The following is a 22,977-nucleotide window of genomic DNA, read 5'->3' as shown; positions in this document are numbered from 1 at the left end:
TGTCGAGGGACAGTTGGCGAAATAGTAGAGTCGACAAGGTAATAATAAGCCATTAGCGTACCCTCATGATGAGTCCTGTCTTATTCTTTTTCTCTCTCCATCTTTTACAGCAGCGCTGTGTGATCACAAATGACTACAGCTTGTTTGTACATGCACTAAAGTGCTAGTGTTCAAAAAAAGGCATGCAAATATTTGACCGATATTTGTACAACTGCCTTCCAAATATGCATATACGCGGTTATTCAGTCGTTCCTTTACCAACCACCCCTCCCCCCCGTTGTCGAAGTACAGAGCGGAGACATTCATCTGAACATAGAAAATAAATAAAGTACATTAGCGTATCGTAGTTGACATCATGTGTCCCTGCTCCCTGCTTCAGTCCCAGTGAAGCAGGGCTTGTGTTTCTTTCTTTTTCTTTTTTGTCTTTCATTCCCATTGAAACAAAACGTGAGCATTTCTTCAAGTTCAAGTTTCAAAGGCTGGGAACAACATTTTTAAGGTATGCCCTCTTCGCCTAACATAAAAAAATAATTTGAACGTGAATTCTTCACAGGACCGATTATAACAAATAAGATACACGTATGTAAAAAAGAGAAGAAAAAACAATCCACCCCAAACAAAGTAGGTCAAAATAAATAAATAAACAAACAATAAAATTAAAAAGACAATAGACGGTGTAAACTTCATATTTGGACAAGTACAACAGCTGATCTACAGTTTTTCCATTAAAAAAAGGATTCAGAAGTGTGATTGAGATTTATATATATACTGTATATACACATACTATACTGTACATATATATAGTATGTATACACACACACACACACACACACACACACACACACACACACACACACACACACACACACACACACACACACACACATATATACTGTACGCATACATGCACATGTGTATGTATAATATATACTGTATGTACTGTGTACACACACACACACACACACACACACACACACACACACACACACACACACACACACACACACACACACACACACACACACACACACACAGGGCTGTGAATAACTGTCTACAGGCACCTCTTATGGAAAATATTTCTTGTTTTGTTCTTATTTTACTTGTGGGTGTTACAGTACAATCCAAGTTCTTCTCAGAGGAACTTCTGGGTTCTTTCTCCTCATTGGTCAGCTGGTGCTACTGTGGGTGGAGCTTAACCCCTCCCCCTCTTATGGCTCTGCCCCACAACCCCCCCCTCCTCCACCTTTGGGAGTCTCAGCAGAGACGTGTGAAGCCTAATTCACGCCCCTTCGTGCGATGGCGTCGCAAGCCGAAAATAAAACCGATCAACGTTTTTTTTTTCTTCCTTTTTTTATGATATCGATTTTCGGCGCGTGACATCGCTGTGTGACGAAGGAGCAGAATTGGGGCTGGAGATTGATGAGGTACTGATACAGGCTCTGTTGAGAGGAGGAGCCAGGCAGAGGCGGAGCTGGGCTGGGAAGATTTTGATGATGATGATGATGATGATTGGACCACGAGGGTGGAGGAAGGATAGGCCTGTCACGATTATTACATAATCGCTTATCACAATTATTTGAGATAGTCTCAATTATTTGAGATAATCATTTTCAAAATGAGTGGAAATAGCAGATCTACAGGCTCAAAGTGTGTCACGATGCGACGATGCGACGTTATGATCTTATGATACTTCATGATAGTTATGATAAAAAATGGATGTTAACTTTGTCATATCTGCCCAGCACAACTTCAGTTTTTACGAAGCCTAAAAGGCCAAACAGAAATGTTGTTTTAATTAATAATGTTCTGTAATTGAAAACGATATCAACACAATCAAATCGACAATCGCAATTATTCGAGTGACGACTAACCGACCGTCAGGTGACATGTCATAATGGCGACAGCCCTAGAGGGAAGGAGGAAGAGGTTGAAGGCCTTCACTCCAGGGGAGGAGGCCCTCCTCCTGGCTCCTCAGTCTCCAGCATGATGGTGGTGGTGGTGCTGCTGCTGCTGCTGCGTCCGGGCGGAGGGAAGGTGAACCGTCGCCCTTTGGACCCCCTGCCGCCGCCGTCACGGCTGCTGCCGCTGCTGTCTTGCCACTTGGGCGAGGAGGAGGGGGAGTGGGCGGCCCAGCGCGACGGGGGCCGGCGGTTGGCGGGGCGCGCCGGCCGCAGGAAGCAGGAGTCGAGGGGCGGGGCCACCGGCGAGCGCGGCAGGTCCTGGCAGGCGAAGGACAAGAGGAGGGGCGTCAGAGAGGAGGGGAACGGGACGGGACGGGACACGGGGAGCAAAAAGGACGTTTGCAATAAAAAAATGAATTGAACAGAAATGACGTGAATTCTAGAAATGGATGTTGAAATCCATCCTGTGAGAATTCACCGTGAGGCGTGAGAAATGAACCGTATGGGCAAAAAGGATGAGCATCATGATTGATTGGGATTCATGAGATGATGATTAAAGAGAAACTGTGAGTGGTGTGTCTGAGGCCTGTTGCTATGCCGTTAGACTAGTGGTTCTCAAAGTAAGGTCTAGGGACTCCTCTGGGTTCCTTGAGGGGTTTCCAAAAGGACCCTTAAAGTCAATACATACTCCCTCCTAGGGATGGGACGATATGAACATTTCATATCACGATTATTGTGACAAAAGAAATCACGATTTACGATATCGCGATAATCAAAATTCATCATCCAGGGGCGGAACATGATTTGCCAAAAAATAGCAGATCTACAAGCTCACAACGCGTTGCAACTCAACGCGTTGTGAGCTTTTAGATCGGTAATTCTTTGGCTAAGACATTTGATAGATAGTGAGAAAAAGACTGTATCAAGTAGGTACCTTTTACCAATAGAGGGTTTAAAATGGTACCGGTTATGTAGCTCGGCAAATAAAAGGTGAATTGATCCCAGTGCATGATGGAGGACGATATCACGATAAATTTAATTTCCATGATACGATTATCGTGAGTGTTTTTTATCACGATAAATGATATCGCTTATTGTCCCATCCCTACTCCCTCCGACGTACGAACCTTATTTTTTTAAAGGAGGTGATAGAGTATAACTACATCATTTTGAACTTCTGATGGGCGGTCTCAGAACGGCTACCGGACCCTGTTCGCCCCGGATGTCCTCCAGACTCTCCGAACTATACATCGGAATGCCGGTCCGAACCAATTTCGGAGGAAGCATGTATTGGCCTTTGCAGGTCTGTAACACCAAGCTGTGGGGGTCCTTGAAATTAAAAAGGTTTGAGAACCACCCACTGCGTTAGTCACTCCTGCCATACTACAAACACAGAATGATGCGAGTAAGGAGTTATTGGGTGAACGACCTCGCCAGGACATCACACCACGATGGCCTGATTCAGAATTAGTCCTTTTTTTCCCCCCTCCCCCGGTGTTAAATTTCGGCCGAGGGACGAAGGAAATGAGACACTGGTCAGACAGTCTGCAGTGATGATGAACTGGACGAACCAGAGGAACTGACGGGAAATCAGGTCAAGAAAGATGAACAGAGTGCACACAGAACGGACTGGGTCAGCAGTAGATGATATGCCAAACACTGTGCTTTATATGATGACTGGATCAGCCAAGGCAGACGGGTAAAGTGCACAGAGGACAAATGGACGTAATCATAAGTGGTATGTGAAACTACCATTAAATGAACTACCATCAAATGAACTGATGTAGAAAGAAAAAGAGACTGAGAGACAGAGAGAGAGAGAGTGAGAAAGAGAATACATGAATGAATGAATGAATGAATGAATGAATGAATGAATGAATGAATGAATGAATGAATACTAGTATATGGTGATGTGATGGGTGCACTAAAGCATGATGTGCACAGCATGTTTAACCAGGGTATTAAAATGACACATTCTGTGGCCTGGGTAATAACACACAAGTCATGTGTTCTTGACAATAACACCAACTCACAGAACTCCACCAATCATGCGGCTCTGACGCCTACACAAAGTCAACAACCAGGGCGCCGACCGAAAACAGCAATGTGACCTAACGAACGCCATTGCTGTTCGTCTCACCCACTCCTCTGTAGATGCTGTGTGGGGGCCATTGGTCCAGCATGCAACAATGAACCTCCGTAACTCACAGCAGAGACCAGAGGCCTCGTCACACACGCGCACAGACACACACACAAACCCACAGAGGTGAGAGAGGGAACAGGGGAATGGCCGATGTGTTAAGAGGACAGCCTTCGTCAATGAGTCGTTTTGAGGGCTTGTTAGTGCGCGGGAGGAGAGACGGCGGGGGCGAAACTGTAAAAAGAGGAGAGAGAGAGAGAAGGCATGGCAGCAACAACTGAAGGCTATGAGGACAAACTCCATCCACTGGTAGGCAGTTAGAGGGACCTGCTAGGAACACAACGGAGAGGGGTTGGGTTGGGTTGGGTTGGGGGTTTAGTTTGTGTTAGAATGTTCTAGAAGTGGCCGCAATTTGCAGGAAAAGGACAACAAACAACTTCTGCCGAGGAGGGTGAGGCTATAAGAGTCAAACGTGTCCAAAAGAGTCACCGTTTCATGTCATCATGATGAACACCTGTCGGCTGTCGCGCATTTAGATTTATGTGGCAAGTCGCCGTTTCCTGGTAGACCCCGCTCATCCACACCCACCCACACCCGCGATCAGTCCGATCAACAGAACCGTTGATATTGATTCCCGATACAACCTCTTGATGACTCTTTGGGTCACGTGACGTGAGCTGCGGTTGTGAACTTTGAGAGAACAATGATCTATACAGAGGAAACTAGGCATGCAGACATCGAAAAACAAAAAGACAACATCGACATCAACAACAACAACACAGATGCATGACACATGACGTCACTGCACCACTCCGATGGCTTCACACACTGTCAGGGCCGTGTTGTCCTGTGAGGCATGCACTCAATGAGGAGGAGGGTGAGGTGAGGTGAGAGAGAGAGAGAGGGAGGGAGGGTCCTCGTGGCCTGTGAAAACCCACCCCCCTCCCCCCCATGTTGAGGAAGGTTCAAAGGACACAGACTAGAAGCAGGAGTAGGAACTTACATCACGGAGACAAGCGGTTAGAGTCCCCAAGGAGCTGTTAGTATGACAGTGTGGTTCTAGATCGGAACACAGAAGATAAGCGGGGAGGGAGAGATAGAGCCCCGGACCAGAGGAGGAGAGGATAGGGGCATAGGATAAGAGGAGACCAGAGGAGAGGGGAGGGAGGGGAGGAAGGGAGGGAGGGAGGGGAGAGGGGAGGAGAGGAGAGGAAAACGGAAAGTGGGATATGTTAATCAGTGAAATCAGGGCCAGAGGACAGAGGAAAGGGTATGGATAAGGATAAGGCTAGCTAGCATATCGTCGTTGTCGGGTGGAAACCTCGTATCTCCACGTTTCAAATTTGTACGTTCTTTCGCAAAGTAAAGCCCTGCTTCATCATACAAGGCCGTCGCACAAAAGTAGTGAAAACAGCAGATCTACAAGCACACAACGCCACACAACGCCTCGCGGTGCGAGGCGTTGTGTGCTTGTAGATCGGCTGTTTTCACTAGTTTAGATCATTTTTAAAACGATAAATGCAAAACGAACGGTTTTGGACATACAAGGTTTTCAACCGACAGCGACGATATCAAAGGTTGACTGCCGGCAGTGGGGTATAACTGATTTCAACACTACACAGATGGCAATACAGTAAGAACACGCTGCAGGACAGCCGTGAGACACAGGCCATCTGAGTATGCGTTGGTTGGAACTTCTGATTGGCCTTCTACCCAGTGTGTCTTAGAATGCTGTCTAAGAGGCAGCACAGACTTGTGCAGCGGAGACCTCCACCTACCGATACGTTTGGTGACATCAAAATGCCATGTAGGGTCTAGAACCATGATGCAGCCTAATGCAACGGTAAAATGTAATTTAGCATGTTATTTTAGACAGATGTTGTTCGAATTTGTTGACCTGGCATCCTTAGCCTGGGATCCAGACAGCTTCGCTACGTTCGGCGGATTTATTTCTTCTTATCGCTTTTTCTTACTTAGTCTGGAAAGGCTCCTATCTCCGTGCACAAACGGGAGAAAATGGACCCTGGTCAGACTGAGTAGCACTATTAAGTGAGAAAAAGAAATCTGCAGAACATAGCCAAGCAGTCTGGATCCCAGACTATTATGGCATTCTATAGTTTGAAGAGTTTCAACGTTCAATGTACAGATTATTGTTATTATTTATCTTATACTGTTTAGAGTTTAGACTGATGCTAAGTTCTTGGTTTACCTATGATCCTCCTAGATTACTGAGCGACTACACTGTCTCTATGCATTTCATGCATGCGTTTACTTTGCTTACTTGTAAGTCGCTCTGGATAAAGTGCGTCTGCTAAATGCCTAAATTGTAAATTGTAGAACTGAGTGGGGGAAAACAATCTGGCCGTAGCTTTGTTTCTGTTTCAAGGCCCAGCTTTGAATTTAGATTTCCCCAGATGATCGGAATAGGCGGAGATCTCTATGGTCGGCTTTCTACGCAAGGCTAATACTGTATACAATATATATTTTATTATTTGTACGCTGTGTACATGATGGCCAAGCCATCTATACTGTAACAGGGCTTGTGGGCTGCATGTTTCCTCAAGACCTGAACATGAACAGTCCAACAACCAGAAAACCCCAAAGTGAAACTCTGGAAGTTTGAATGTCATATAGCAGTTGATGATGCGTGTAGAAATGAATTGATAAAGATAGCTACAGTTTACTGCTTATTTCCATTTGGCCAAAGACCATCTGATCAACATGCCCTCAAGCAGCCTGTGGCATGGCATCAATGCTGAGACGATGCCATCTGGATTTTTCATATGCACAGTAGTGGTGCTTTGCCACTTCACCACTGAACACATTGCGATTTGTCTGGCTTCACACAAATACAGGAAACATGTCAAAAGTATTGTGGTTGCAAAGAAATAAATAGTACAAAATAGATTCATGTGCATAAAATGCAGTGGATTAATACAATAGGTTCATATTCTATTTGGCAAATATCCTGTGTGTCAATGTTTTCAGGGCGATGCAAACAACAACAGCATTTGACACACACTGTATGAAACCTATGGTGCACACGCACGCACGCACACACGCACACACACACACGGACGCACGCACGCACTAATATACACAGTATGTCTGTCTGTACTGTATTGTCTGTTGGAAAGACCGAGACAGCAGCTAGCAAATCTTTCCTGCTAATGTAGGCATCAGACAATCGTCATATCAGGGATTATTCGGATTAACATGGTCTACTTTCTTCTGGACTTGCAAATCATTGTGATATTGACTCCAAATGGACACAGAATCAACAACTAAGGGCCTTCAAAAAACCCTTCTGGGAAGATCAAAGCTTCAAACAACATTGGACATGTTAGCAGCATATATTTCAGATATTAAAGGCTTATGCCCCTTAAAGGGATATTCCACTTTCAAAAAAACGTTTGGTCATTTTATCGTCTAATCAGGCTTTTATGAACACCCTGAACAGTTTTTAATTTACTTGATTCAATATTTAGATATTTGATGTAAATGTTACCAGGCCCTCCTGCTCCAGGTCCTCTCCCCACACACACCCATTGTAACTTCAAACTTCCTTTTAACCATGATAGATTCATTAAAAACACCCATTCTTTTTTCTGGTGACTCATACTACCCCCTTAATACGTTTTTATAAATGAAAAAGGTTATTGAAGAAACACGGCCTGCTCACGTATTAGGAGGGTATCATGAGTCACCAGAAAAAATAACAGGTGTTTTTAATGAATCCATCATGGTTAAAATAGAGTTTGAAGTTACAATGGGTGTGTATGTGGAGGCCTCCTGCAGGAGGAGGGCCTGGTAACATTTACATTAAATATCTAAATATTGAAACAAGCGAATTAAAATCTGTTCAGGGTGTTCATAAAAGCCTGATTAAACAATAAAATTACCAAAAGTTTTTTTGAAAGTGAAATATCCCTTTAATATCATTATCTACAAAATAACCAGCAGTATTTCCCACTTGGTTTACATCATCTATCATTTATTTTTCCTCAACTTCAGCTGGATGGGGTGGTGAGTAGGGCCTGACCGATTTCTCAGACGATATTGGCCTCTCCCGGTCGTATATGAGGAGGATGTACTGGATTTGTTATGTGCTGGTTTTGAAATGACATTTTGGCACGATAACTTTGGGTTGTTTTCTTGAGATTATTGTATTTACTTCTCTTTCAAGAACAAATAATAAACAAACTACTGTACAAGCAAAATTCTGTGCTACAGGGCTCTGGTTAAGAATAATTAGTGGGACTTGTAAATGGCAAGTATAATGTGGCAGGTAGTTATACAGGGTTAGAGTAATCATCAGTAATCATTATAGTTATCGGGGTGCAGAAATCAAGGTATCGGCCGGACCCTAGTGGCGAGCAGGTAGCAGTTCAAGCATAAAGATGGAAGTCCTGACTACAAGACAGTTAAGACGAAGATACAGCACAAGCCTTGACGTTTCTATAATGAAGCAAAGAGTACAGCATTACTGCCAAATAGAAACAATGTGAAATCCTTTTTTTCTTTTTTAACATTACCATCGCATCAGTCAGTGCTTACGATCTGAGAAAAAGACATGAATACTGTCGTTATCATGTATGTACCTAATTTATCGTTTGGCTTGTTTTTTTTTTAGCTTTTGTTTTTATCAATCATTGCAGATTCCTCATCACATGCTTCATCATATAAATATATACAAATAAATATATATATATATATACACACACACACATAGTTTGTCGTCAACCCATTCCAAGGGTAAAAAAAAAAATCCAAAGTCATCGCGTCATAAACCCAGAGATCATATGCTTGAAGTTTTGAATCCAGTGAGTGTACATATTTACCTCCATGCATCCGGACTGTCCTCTGTCCGAGTCGGCCTGTGTCCGGGCGTCTCGTCCCCCAGCCTGCAGCCTCCTCTCCTCCCTGAAGCTCTGCTCCAGCAGCCTCTTGTTGAGGATGCGGGCCGCGTTCTCCGCCAGCGTGTAGCCCGGAGGCGCCGACAGGTCCTGCCGCACGCTCACCACCTCCGGCGTCTTCTCCCCGCCCTGCATCTCCACGATCAGCTGCACGGGGCTGGGAGAGCGCCCGCGGGCGGTCCTCAGGAGCTCCTGCGCCACACACTTGGGGTCCGCAGCGCCAGCGGGGACGTGAGCCGGGCTGGGCTGCGCGGTGGTGGTGGCGGCGGCGGCGGCGGGGGGGTTGGCGCGAGTGCGGCTGGGGGACTTGTTGAACAACTGCGAGGGGTCGTAGGCCACGGGCGTGTGGTCGATGATGTTGAAGAGGCTGGAGAGGCCGTCGTTGATGGTGGTGTGGACGGGGCTGTCGCGCGTGGTGGTGGAGCGCGCCCAGGCCGACTCGCTGTTGCCCTTCTGGGGGGTGGTGGGCGTGGGCGACCGGCCGGCAGCGGGGGGGAGGTCGGCCTTGCTGGAGGTGGACAGCTTGCGCTGGAGCTTGGGCGAGCCGTACTTGGGAGAGCAGCAGGGCCGCTCGAACTTGCTCTGCACCACGGGGGAGTACTGGACCTTCCGCATGCTGCGCGAGGGGGAGGAGATGGGGGTGGAGCCCCCGCCCTTCGGGGTGAGGCAGCGGTGCGGGCTGCTGCTCAGGTTGCGCAGCGCGGCTTCCGTCTGCAGGCCCACGCTGATGGTCTGCAGGGTCTGCGTGCTGCGCGTGGTGAAGCCGTTGGTCTGGCAGGCGGTGTCCCGCACCGCGGGGGCCCCCGGCGGGGAGCGGATAGCGTTCCTCACGGAGAAGGCCACCTCCTTCATGTCGTCGCTCAGGTTGCGGGACAGCTGCAGGTCCAGGGAGGCGGCGTAGCCCACCGTGGTGCAGATGGGGGCCTGGGCGGGAGGAGTCCTCAGCGCCCCGGCGTCCAGCAGCCCGCACGGCCACCTCCCGCCGCCGAACCCCTCTTCCCCCCCGCCGGCCCCGGCCTCTCCCCCCCCACCCCCGCCTCGCCCTTTGGTCCCTTTGACGTACAGGAAGTCCGACTCGGCGGCAGAGGGTCGCTCGGCGACCCCCGTCCTGGTGGGGCTGTGCAGCAGGTGGACCCCGTAGTGCTCCCCAGGGGACCTGTGGCAGTGCTCGGTGCCACTCAGCGTGCTGGTGGTCAGGGTGGCGCTGGTGGTGAGGAGCCAGGCGGGGGGCTGGAATGACTCGAGGGGGACGTCGGGGTCCTCGGGGGGCCGTTCTGACCAGGCCTCCAGGGAAGGGCCCGGCAGGCCCGAGGGGGCGGAGCCGGGGAAGCCCCAGCCCTTGTTGTTGAACTCCTCGATGTACTTGAGGTCGTCCGGGGACAGGGGCGGGGTCACGTCGTCCGCGCCGCCGGCGCCGCGGTGGTCCTTGTCGGGCAGGAACGGCGAGCTGTCCATCAGGCGCTGGAAGTCGCTCATGGAGCACACCGACTTGGCTCTGAGGGACGCACACACACACACACACACACACACACACACACACACACACACACACACACACACACACACACACGCACATGCACAGAAAGCAACACGATCAACAAGACTGGAGGTGTCTGTGTCATATCATAATGTCTCCACACTGGTGTATAAAATCAGAAACCCTTTCTCTGAGATTTCATCTTCTTTGCTTTCTCAGTGCAGGGAAAAGAAAGTCTAAACTTCTGTCCAGCAGTCCCCCCACCCGCCCAGTGTTTTCAAGTGGGCTGAATTATTCAGCAGCACTGTGAGAGACGGATCAAACGCCCTCCAAAAGAGCAGTTTTAATAAAATATCACCAGGGGGTGACTTCACTGTCACTTCTGGTTACTGTGTAAACAGAGGCACCAGACGTTCTCCCAGCAGATTTGTTTGCATGCATGTATGAGCGGAAGAAAAATCCCAGGCAACCTGCTGTCGAAAGCATGGGTTTGTTTGCTGTTGACCCCAACGAGTCCTCATTGTCAAAGCAGATTTATCGGACGATGAACAACTTCTGAACTACCTTTTGAAAGGCATTTCTTTTCTTTTGTACCTGTGTAGACTCCCAGGGCCCATGTCTTCCTCTGCGCCGAAGGCGGGTTGCTCGTCTCTCTCCGACAGCTCATTCAAGGCCTGAAATAGAAAGGCCACACAGCAATCATGGTGAAAGGTGCTGTAGCAAAATGCAATCTGTGACGGTTCCCTGCTTATTAGTTATGTCACCTCTTGTCTTTCGCTCTCAGGTTCTGTGGTTATGTGTTGTGTGTTTTCTTTGCCCTTCTCAGTTATGTTTTCACATTGCTTCCTGGGACTTGGGGAGCAGTGTGACGGACATTGGGGAGAACCTGGGCCTGGGGGCTCAGTCACGCCCCCAGGCTTAAATGCCTTTCTCCCCAGTCCATTTGGCAGTTCACCCACTATGCAGTCTTTCCAACATTTACGTTAATACATGCAACACTCTCACCCACACTACACAACCCACTCTTGCATACACTCTTTACCCCGCTGACTGATTGATTTCCACACCTCGTCTGTTCAGCCTTTATTTGTTCATTTGTTTTGGATTATTTAATTAATACAAATCGCTATGTTCCCTGCCTCCTCCCGAGAACGTAACATTGGTCCATTTGGTTTCATTTTACACACTGAAGAGTTACAGATCTACAGGGGTCAATTTGGTTACCAACTCTCCATCATTTAGCTGGGGACCGCCTGAAACCCCCTCAAGGACCACTGGTGGGCCCCGGACCACTGGTTCTAATGTATTCATTTTGGGGGGGTGGATCTGATGTTCATGTAGGCAGTTGGAAACTTCAAATAACAAACGGTGACATTATCTGGTTCACAACTCACAGCAGAGTGAGTCATTAAAATGTGTTAGTTTTGTCTGCTATTAGCGCTTCCTTTCAAATAAATGGATTTATTTTTATGTTGGGATGAGAATCTCTCTAAAATGGACATAAAGTGTTTTAGAGCTGTTGAGTTGCTCCCTGATGTTCTTATCGCACTCACTGTGGTCATAAAATAGCTTCCCGATTATAGCTGCTGTGCAGATGGGAGAAAAAGAAGAGGGCAATCTACAAGCTCACAACGGGTCACATTGCAACATGTTCTTCTAGATCTGCTATTTTCAAATTCTATCCCTATGGAATCTATGCAATGCCTGTGAAAATAAAGAACAACATAATACTTCCTAAGGTTAATATGAGCGTCACATTTTAAATGTGTTTTTTTGCACATGTATGCATTGCATAAATTCCATAGGGATAGACCGCCCATGGACAAATGACATCATCAACTTGCGAGTCGCGATGGGCATTGCCAATGTTGAGTGAAAGATTCTCTATTTCTAGAATAAGTAAAATATTAAAAGTTTTTAACAGGACAATTACAATGTATTAAGCCACATTTGGCTTATTAGCCAGGGATCCTTTCTTTTTTGATGATTTTTGTCCGTTTGTCCAAAGTTTGTTGTACGCCCGCGAAGCTTGGCCTACATCTCGCCTACATCTTGGCACAAAGTGCTCAAAGTTTGTTGTACGCCCAGGGTCACATTGGCCAAGCTTCACAGGACATTTAGTGAAATTAAATAGAACAGCTCATTTCACACTAGATGTGATTTTTTAAAATTTTAAAAGTGATTTTCATGCACGGGAAGCCAGATCGCCTGGCAGAAAGAAGAAGAAACACAAATACAACAGGGACTTGCAGAAGAGCAGCCCTGCCGGCCCCCCAATAATAAGCTTAACATTCACCCCATGATCTGTTTGGGGAAGCGCAGGTATATCCCAACGGCAGTTATCTCATAGTGGAATGAACCTCTTCATGTGCATAATGACCGCTCAGGAGGGTCTTCTTAGCTGGAATGAGAGCCTGGCACTGGATGAGGTGTCATTAAATGACAATTATAATAGTGACGATAATGACCATCTGGACCACATTGTATTCCAGAGTGAGTGCTCAGTGTTACAATCTTCATTTCAATTTTTTTTTTTTTTTTTTGATTTTGGAACAAAGGTCTTCATTTCGATTTTAGGCGTTAAGCAGACGTTCTCATTCATCGGACGGCTATAAGCTCACGGAAAAGAACCAATTCTCAACTCTGAAACATCAGTTGTTTTTCGGTATTGTTTTCGCTGAAGGACACAGTCGTGTGATGACGTTTAAATTGAGCTTAAGGGGCAAGCAGCTCATTGCCTTTGATGAGACACATAGGCTACATTAGCTGTTGGTACAAGGGTTAGAAAAGTTTGGCTGTAGGGACTATTGTGGTGATCTCAAACTTTAATGAACGGCTCAAATATGTGCAGGAACCGCTTTTGAGGAGCACACAAGGAGGTGCTGACCACGGTAAGATCAATGGTAGAGGAAAGAAGTCACGTAGCCGCGATGCAAAGAATATTATTAATAAGCAAGCACAAACACAGACAATTCAATCCAACCCTGAAGAAGTTAGCGTTGGATTGTGCTCATGACTTGTTTTAAATTGTTTGGCATCGTAACTATGAGCTGGGCGACTTCTTTCTTTTAACATTGCTGACATGAATGTCTGCCCTGTCTGGCCCACTATGTGTACTTCCTCCTCATAAAAAGTGTAGATATTATGCTAGGTATGCTGCTTAGGTAAATGGTACATTTATATAGGGCTTTTATCCGAAGCGCTTTACATATATTGTGCATTACATTCCCACATTCATACACCGATGGCAGAGGAAACCACACGAGGCACCAGCCTGCACATCTGGAGCAATTAGGGGTTCAGAGTCTTGTTCAAGGACACTTCAACACTAACTCTGTGGGATCCCGGGCGGCAGTGGCTCTGGGAAGCCACTGCCGCTTAGGTATCACTTGTTTCTCCTACCTCCTGCATGCAGGGGAACCTCTTCTCGCTGTCCAGTCTGGAGGGCGGGGGCACCTCCAGGCCACTCATGGGGTCCAGAGACAGCGCGTCCAGGAACAGGCTCTCGGTCGGGGGCTTCAGCCTCGCCGCCGCGGCCCCCTGGTCTTCCAGCATGGCCTCCGAGTCGGAGTGGGACCGCGTGGTGGGGACCAGGGCGGGCACGGGAGACCGCGGCGACCGGGGAGACCGCGGGGAGCGCGGGGCATTACAGGGGCTGTCCTGCGGGGAGAAGACTGCCCCCCGGTGGCCGTTGCCGTCCTTGGCGTCGCTGCCTTCGCCTCGCCGGGCACCGAGCTCTCTCTGCAACTGAGTCAAAGGATTGTGAAATGAGTTACTAATTACTATACTACTAATACTGAGGCAACTTAAGCTTCATCTACATTGCGCGGTGGTGTCGCTTTCCGTAAATAACTGATATGCAAGCTACCAATGAGGCGCGTTGTTAGCTTGGATATCTGTTCTTTTTGGTAAGGGACACGGCCGTACTTCAGCACCCTCTCGTGGACAAAATTTGCAAATATTATTTCTATGATTATCAGTAGCCAACTAGTCGTAGCATAGTCATACATGTACGTACGTACTGTATGAGAAAATAACACTAATGCCTCATTCACACTACAGATATATAGTTGAACGTTTAGCTTGGTAATTCAATGTAATCTCAATGGAAACCAGCTTTAAAGCTTTCAAAGCTTTGTTCTGTGCATCTCCTGCATCTTTAAAGCTGGTTTCCTTTGAGATTACATTGAATTACCAAGCAAAACGTTCAACTATATATCTGTAGTGTGAATGAGGCATAAGTCCTTATTCAGGGAAGGCGGCGCTGAGGATGACCTGCTTTATATTCATCCAGCTACACATTTCCCCACCGGGGAGCTGTCCCGTTCAACCTCCGTCTTCTACTGCTGGCTGCTGACCTCTGAGCAGCGCCACTGGAGCGCCAGGCTCAAGGACACGTCGGCTCGACAGCAGTCGGCCATGTCGACTACTTTACTTTACTTTATTTGTTTATTTAGACGGGACAATGCATATTAATGAACAATACATGAATGCAATGTAAATAAGCCGGAATTAGCAAGAATGCTAAATTTCATCCGTAGTCCCCACATGAAGACAAAACAATACATACCAACAAACAGTAACCCTACATTAGGAGAGGGCGCCTAAGAACATACATACAAATACTATTTTTCCTGAACCAAGAAAAAAAACAAAAAAACAACACATATTACTAACAGTACCCTACATTAAAAAAGGATAGTTAAAAATATACGTACATGGCATGAGCTGTACTCTTAGAACTATACATGGTCACAGGTTTGATTGTCAACTAACCATTTTTTTAGATTGAACTTGAAGGATGGAAATGACAAACAGTCTCTTATTGTTAGAGGTAGGTCATTCCAGATTGAACATCCCTGCACTGAAAGGGTGTTTTTTCCAAAAGCGGTTACCCGGTACGGTACTTCGCAATCCCCTCTAGTGATTGCTCTAGTATTGAGTCCTCTATAAGGCTTCCTTTTTAGGAATTCCTTTAGGGGAGGTGGGCATAGACCATTTAGTGTCTTATATATGATACTGACCTGTTTAAAAACCTTAAAATTAGCGAAACTCAAAAAACGGTACCTCTGAAGAATATTACAATGGTGATATGAGTGGGGTTTCCTATCGAATACCTTAAGCGCACTCTTATATAGCTGTTCAATGGGTTTGAGAGTCGTTATACCTGCGCAAGACCAGTTTGTGAAACAGTACTCAATGTGTGATAGGATCATGCATTGGAGATACGATTTAGCAGCACTAACTGCCAAAAAAGGTGTGATTGAAGTTCTGAAGGTTGAACTTGATTGTGTTTGTAACCTTTTTTACATGTTTTTTAAAGGTTAGGGTTGAGTCTAACATGACCCCGAGGTACTTGAACTCTGACACAAGTTCAAGTTCCTCTCCTAGAGCACTACTTCCCTCCCTGTAACACATTCCTTATGCAGAGCGCCAGGAAAACACTCTCCCGCTAAAAAGCCAGCAGGGAAACGAGGATTCTAACGTGCAAACTCACGTTCTTCTCACATCATTATTACACGAAACCCCCCGCACCCCCCTCTCTCTCTCACACACACACACACACACACACACACACACACACACACACACACACACACACACACACACACACACACACACACACACACACCACACACACACACACCACACACACACACACACACACACATCTCGATATTGGAATACAAATGTTCTCTATTGTGTTTTGCTCTGTAAAGCGATTTGTCACAATCCTGTTATGTTGAAAGTGCTTTATGAAACCATTTGACTTGATTAATACCCTCCCTTTCTTATCGGCTGTCGACCCACGTCTTCATCTTCTTTTCACTTCCTGTCAAAGACACCCCCCCCCCCCCCCCTCCTCCCTTTCTCTTTGACCAATTACTCCATCTGGCTTTCACTCCGCCCCCCCCCCCCTCTCTCCCTCCTTTGTCCCTGGGGGCCGGTGTGCAGGTGTGCACCACCACGTGTGAGGTGAGAATATTTATATTGAAGGTGTCACGGCCAAATACAGAGTGTTGATTAAACTTGAGAGAGTGTGAAAACGTTTTGACGCGCCCACATGTTCGATTACCACCGTGGACGTGTCTCTGGGTGTGGAGGTTTTGGCCCTGCATTAAGGTTCCACTGAGGGCTTTCAAAAGGTATCTGACCTTCACTCTCCATCTGTGTCCTCCTCTCCCCTATGTCTCCTATCCCTGCTCCTTCTCTCCTTTCCTATTGCTCCCTCTTCCTCCCACCACTTCTCTCTCTCACTTTGTCGGTCTCTACAAATGTGCTGAAGTGAGCTTAGCAGGGGGAGGTTAGCCAGCGACTGGCGTCAGCTGAGCCGTGGAGTTTTCTGTGATTGGTCTAATGTAACAGGCTCAATAGCAGGGAAAAGATGACAGCAGATATTTATTCAAAGTTCTCATTATTTCTGTGCTGCACCCAGGATTCAGGAACCTACATTCACCTGCTTGACAGTGCCTGGTAGTATAATTGGTAGTAGTTGTCACCACACGGAAATAAGATACAAAACAAGAGCAGATATCAAAACACCCTGTCATTACGGCTCTGCCTGAGAGTGTGTGTGTGTGTGTAATGTGTATGTGTGTGCGCGAATGATTTATCTTGTATTCATGTACACTCCTGGGAGAGTGTTTTTTGCAGGTCGTTCAGTCCGAGTGTATCAAAAATGTCAATAGAAACATGAAATAGAAACATGGGTTTTAGCACCTGCTATTTTTCAATAGTTAAAGCACAAAATAATGCGTAATAATGCGTTCCCAGTGCTTCTTCTTACTCTCTCCATCTTGCAGTGGAGCTCCCTCATGCTGCCGTCCCACTCCTGCTTCTCGCGGTCGAAGCGCTCCAGCAGCTCCATCCTCTCGCGGCTCCACCTCCTCTCTCCGTGCTGCAGCTTCCAGCGCAGGTCCAGGGAGGTGCTGTGGCTGTCGGCCAGGAGGCGTCGGTGCTCCTCGCGCTCCTGCTTGAAGGGCTCCTCGCCGCCGGGCGCCGGCGCCTGCTGCTTGAAGGGCACCTCCTCTGGGTTCTCCTCCTCCTCCTCCTCCTCCTCGCCTTCCTCCTCCGCCTCACCCTGCGCCTCCCCTCGGACCTCCCCTCGGACCTCTCCTCGGACATCTCCTCGTGCACCCTCCAGCTGGTCAAGAAACAGAGAAGACATGAAGCAACGTGAAGGGTTGTGAGAGTGCAGCAGGGAATGATTCTCAAACATTTTATTTTTCATTTTAAGGACTCTCAGATTGGTATGCATTAGACACCCATACACTTACAGACCTGTAAGGGTCGATTTGGTTCCTAACTATCAATAGTTCTAGCTTGGGACCCCCTGGAACCCCCTCAAAGAGCCCCGGGTGTCCCCAGACCCCACTGAGAAGTGAGAACCAGTGCTGTAGGACACTAGCTTGGAACTGAAACCCTGGTCCTCCTGACTCCACCAGAGGCGTGGTAGCCACCAACATACAGTCAAATTAAAATGGGAAACACACAGAAACAGCCACATTTCCATCTATAAGGCCAAACCTCATTGAACAAAAATATTGTCATGGAATGATTAATGATGAAATGACAAAGTTTCTTCTTTTGGAACAAACAAAAAGGCAAAACAGTCTTATATAACACAAGATAAATAGTTTCTTAGGGGTTTTGGAGAGAAACTGAAAATCAGAAATGATTTGTCCACATTGAAGTAGAAAAAAAAGTATTAGTATGACCGTGACAGGCCGCATAGACATGCCGCAGGGGCCGCAGGTTGAACAGCGCTGCTCTCATCTAAAGATCTGGAGACTGTGATACATGCCTTAATGTCCTCCCGTATGGATTACTGTAATTCCCTTTACATGGGAGTCATTCTCTCTTCTCTATCTGGGCTCCAGTTCGTTTAGAATGCAGCTGCTAGTCTCCTGAATATACTGTACCACATCACCCCTGCACTGGCCTCTTTTCACTGGCTGCCTGTTAAATACAGAATCCAGTTTAAGGTTTTATCATTTGTTTTTAAAGCACTACATGGCCTGGCACCAAAATAATATTCTGGCCTCCTTTGTCCCTACTCCACTACTCTCTGTTCCTCGGTTATGGTTATGAAATAAGGGTGACCTTAGCTTCTTTATTTCTGCCCGTAGGCTTTGGAATAGTTCACTACTTTCTAGGTCTTCACCCTGAACTGAGTTTTTAAATCCCATATTAAGACACGTCTTTTTTACACTGGCATTTGAGTGTTAATACTTGGCACGTGTTACGTTTTCTGTGTTTGCTATTTCATACCTTTATATTTTAAATATATATTTTTAATTATGATTACATTTTTGCTGAAGTCATTCATTGACCAGCCCTTTGTCAACTTGTTTTAAATGTGCTTTACTGTACAAATAAACTTGATTTGACAGTATGAAGTTTCATTCAAATCAGAGAAGGTCCTTAGAAGTTTGATCAGTATCAATGAAAAAATACTCCAAACAGGACAGACTGCCTGGGGTCCTTTAAATACCAAATACATGAGAAACGTAGCATTGAGTTTGTCTATTCCCCTAAGGAGTAGTAAACAGGAAAGAAAGCACTGCACAATTGATGCTGCAGTTTAGCGAGCCAAAGCTCTCCCTGTGTATACCATCTATATTTGATTAGTGTTGTCTTGCATTTAAGTTTAACTTCTTTGTGTACTTTAATACATAGTGATGTTAATCCTTGGGTAATTGTATTAATTTACTTACTTTAAACATGCTTTAAATGTATTAAATGTAAATGTATTTTCTGCCAACTGCTGTAACAGCTGAATTTAGGGATAAATAAAGTTATATCTTAACCTTGTACCCAAGCCAAGCATGAATGCTGCAAAACATAATTAGTGTGTAACGTAACGTCTCTGTCAAAGATAAATACAAATATATAAATAATTTAAAAGGATCCCTGGCTAATACGACAAATATGCCTTAATACATTATAATTGTCCTCCATAACTACAATGTAAAATTAAAAACACCTTAAATATTTTATTTCTTCTAGAACTAGTTAATCTTTCACTCAGTAGGGGAAATGCCTGTCGCAAATTGATGATGTCATAAAAGCATGTGTTGTCTATCCCTATGGAATTTATGGCATGCGTGGGCAAAAAACCCAAAAACACATGCACATTTGAAATATTGATTTGATACTCATATTAACCATAGGAAGTATTACGTTTGTTTTTATTTTCAAATGCATGCCATAAATTCCATAGGGAGAGATCACACATGGTTTTATTACATCATCAACTTGCGACAAGCATTTCTCCTATTGAGTGAAAGATTATCTATTTCTCTGTCTGTAGAACCAGCCACACAGATATGGGCTGTCTTGGCCATCTGTCTTGGCCACTACATCAGGTTCTTATTTCATTTCCTGAAACGCAATGGTTTTGTTTTGAACATACAAGTTTTCCACCCTACAGTGCCGTACCAAAGGTGAAATTAAACAGCCATTAATGTCTTAGTTTGTTTGTTAATGTATTCCTCTGAAGCAAGCCTCTCCTCACAAAGCCTCTCTTCACATCACTGGTATAATTAATCAGGATCAAAATAGACCAGAGAGAGTTCCACTCACAGCTTTTTGTGGGCCAAGATAAACACACAAACTGGGTCATTTTTACTCTTTCAGAGCTAAAGCTACAATCCGTAAGCCTTACATCCGCAACTACAATAAATATGACCCCCGCAGGTATGGTGTCCAATTCCGGTGCACTGTGTGCTTCAAATAACTTTGTTGACATTGTCAACAGATGGAATATAGAGGACTGGTTAACAGCTTTGTTCAGTGATGTGAACAGAACCACCTGTTAATCAACATTGCCAACACGAAGGAGATGGTGGTGGATTTTAGGAAGAAGGGGGCTCCCCACCCCTTGTATCCCGTTTCCATTGAGGGTGAGGACGTGGAGATGGTCCAGAGCTCCAAGTGTCTGGGTGTGCAATTGGACAATAAACTGGACTGGACTGGGAACACAGATGTCCTATACAAGAAGGGCCTGAGGAGGCTTATAGTCAGGAGATATTAATAAAACCTGGGAATAAATTCCTTACCAAACAATTTCTTCACCAATGTGTTCGTAAAGGTGTCTAGTGACATATCTAACAAAGTTTGCAATTCAACATCCCTTGGAGAATCTTTGACAGCCAGGGTAATTCTGGGTCTCATTCACTTACTATACACTATACTATAAGGGAAAAAACTACTCCCAAAAATATGCTTTATGTGGAATGTGAGGGGTCTAACTAGGTGTTTTTAATTATTGCAAGCTTTTGTTTTGCACGAAAAACATTCATTGGGCTAAAAACAGCCCCAAAAAATGGTTAGTGATGAGTCATCACTTTTCACAGTTGTATGGGGTCCATTTTTGGCCCAAGGAATGTTTTTCGTGCAAAACAAATGCTTGCAATGGATTTTCAGAATAATCAAAAACACCTATTAGACCCCTCACATGCTACTTAAAGCATATTCTTTGGGAGTAATTATTTCCCTTATAGCATAGTGTATAGTAAGTGAATGAGACCCAGAATTACCCTAGCTGTCAAAGATTCTCCAAGGGATGTTGAATTTCAATCTTTGTTAGGTATGTTACTAGAACCCTTTACGAACACATTGGTGAAGAAATCGTTTGGTAAGGAATTTATTCCCAGCTTTGACAGGTATTCTGATAATATTCCCTGACTATTAGGCTTATCAAGAAAGCTGGTTCTGTCTTCGGTACTACCTTGGATACCGTGGAGGAGGTGGCCAATAGCAGGGTGAAGACTAAACTCCTGGGCTGTGTCCGAAATGCGGAACACGTTCCCTACTCCCTAACCCTAAATGAGGGATCCAGATGTAGTGTACTACAGTAGTGAACAAATCAGCGCATTTCGGACACTACTCCGTCGCCATCTGGTTGCGTCATCGCTGTCGCACAGTTAAAACGCTCTAGCGCTGGCTTTTGGAGCAATAAATAATAGCCGATCTACAAGCTCTCAACAGGGGGCGAAGTGACGCGTTGTGAGCTTGTACATCAACTCCCCAATGCTTGTGGATTGTAAATAACATACCAACATGTTGCGGTGTTATTATGAGAAATAGGCCAAATATAAATGTTTTTATTCATCACAATTCAATAAAATAATGTTAAAAAATATATAGGCCTATATATTTTTTTTAAATTGTATTCATTCATTGGTGAATCAATGAATGAATAATGTTTATGCCACATTCATTTGTCTCACATGCAGACATACACCCATGTTTGTGATAAAATAGGTTATTCTTGCTAATTTAAATAACATTATTTTATCATGATTATTATCAGCTGTGGAAGGTTGGGAAGAAAAGATCGAAAAACAAAAGCCTCCAGCGTCTATTCTCGTATATTCTCTTCATAAACAACTTTAGAGCTGTTTTCATCATTAAATAATGAAAAACTAATTTTGTTCTCTGGTGGACATTTGTACGAGTTGTTTTCTTTAGCCGGTGGTTCTGCTACGGACGGCTCTGTTGCGTTTGCTCAGTAACAGGTGGCTACTCCTCCTGCCCAGAGACGCAGAGACGAGCCTGCAGTGTGCGTGTGCGTGTGCGCGTGCACACCGCATGTGCGTGCTCAAAGCGCGAGACAGCGGCCGCAGTGTATTGTGGGGCGGCAGGGCTTGAATAGCGCTTGAATAGTGACCATCGAATGCTCACTACAAATCCAAATGCATTGTGGGATACTTCAGTACACTATATTAGGGTACAAAAATGCTCACTATACATTCGGACACTAGTTCAAAATGGCGGAGCCCCCTTTTAGTACACTACATTAGAGAATAGGGTGGATTTCGGACGCAGCCCTGGCCATCATGGACAATCCCTCACGCCCTACATGACACTGTGGCAGGGCAGAAGAGCTCCTTTAATAACAGAACGTTATATCCAAGTTGAGAAAATAAGTGCTATAGGAGCAACCTACCTACCTACCTACCTACCTACCTACCTACCTACCTACCTACCAGTGTCAATGATGTCACCACTGGCATACTGTCTGTGTGGCTGACAGAAGCACTTCCATATGAACGGGGACATCACATGCCTCTCCTTCCTATAACTTTCTGGTTTGACGGAACAGTAGGACTGTGGTAATGCATTCACAAAAATATTAAATAACATTGTCAAGGAGGGAGCATATATCTTGGCCTAGTGCCAGTGTGCACAGACGGTTTGGTTCTGATTGGGAAAGCCGTTTACGAGATGAACACACTAACAGACACACACAGGGTTGAAAACGCAATCTCTCACCCTGCCTTCATCTGGCGACTGGCGGAGATAATTGGCGGTCCAGATTTGACAGTGTATATGTCACAGAGAGATAGAAAGAGAGAGAGAGACATGAATCAATAGGAACATGAGTAGGGATTGTCGAACTCATGGGAGAGAGGCCCGAACTTCAGAAGTGATTCAAAAATGATCAAAGAGCATAAGAAGAGTGAGGGAGAGACTCCAAATTCAAAGACTTTCCTGCCTGTGGCAGAATGGAGCTTTTTAATCTGAGTCAGGCTTTGA

At 45.5% G+C, this 22,977-nt stretch overlaps 1 protein-coding gene across 1 annotated transcript in view; it reads right to left on the bottom strand.

Annotated features, from left to right (window-relative positions):
* Nucleotides 1–1,937: 1,937 nt before the first annotated feature.
* mtcl1 (microtubule crosslinking factor 1) overlaps nucleotides 1,938–22,977 on the bottom strand; it is a gene marked incomplete at both ends in the record, with an annotated part of 104,113 nt that continues 83,073 nt past the window's right edge. Inside the window, 5 exons of the mRNA XM_080725523.1 lie at nucleotides 1,938–2,219; nucleotides 8,883–10,452; nucleotides 11,029–11,108; nucleotides 13,837–14,181; nucleotides 17,222–17,578. Of these exons, the coding sequence (XP_080581649.1) occupies nucleotides 1,938–2,219; nucleotides 8,883–10,452; nucleotides 11,029–11,108; nucleotides 13,837–14,181; nucleotides 17,222–17,578 (2,634 nt within the window). The remainder of the gene's footprint in view (nucleotides 2,220–8,882; nucleotides 10,453–11,028; nucleotides 11,109–13,836; nucleotides 14,182–17,221; nucleotides 17,579–22,977) is intronic.

Source organism: Nannobrachium achirus (genome assembly GCF_963921795.1).
Source record: "Nannobrachium achirus genome assembly, chromosome: 5".
NCBI classification, from domain to species: Eukaryota; Metazoa; Chordata; class Actinopteri; order Myctophiformes; family Myctophidae; genus Nannobrachium; species Nannobrachium achirus.
The sequence above is the reverse complement of the archived record's forward strand: the minus strand, read 5'-3'. Positions and strand labels throughout refer to the sequence as shown.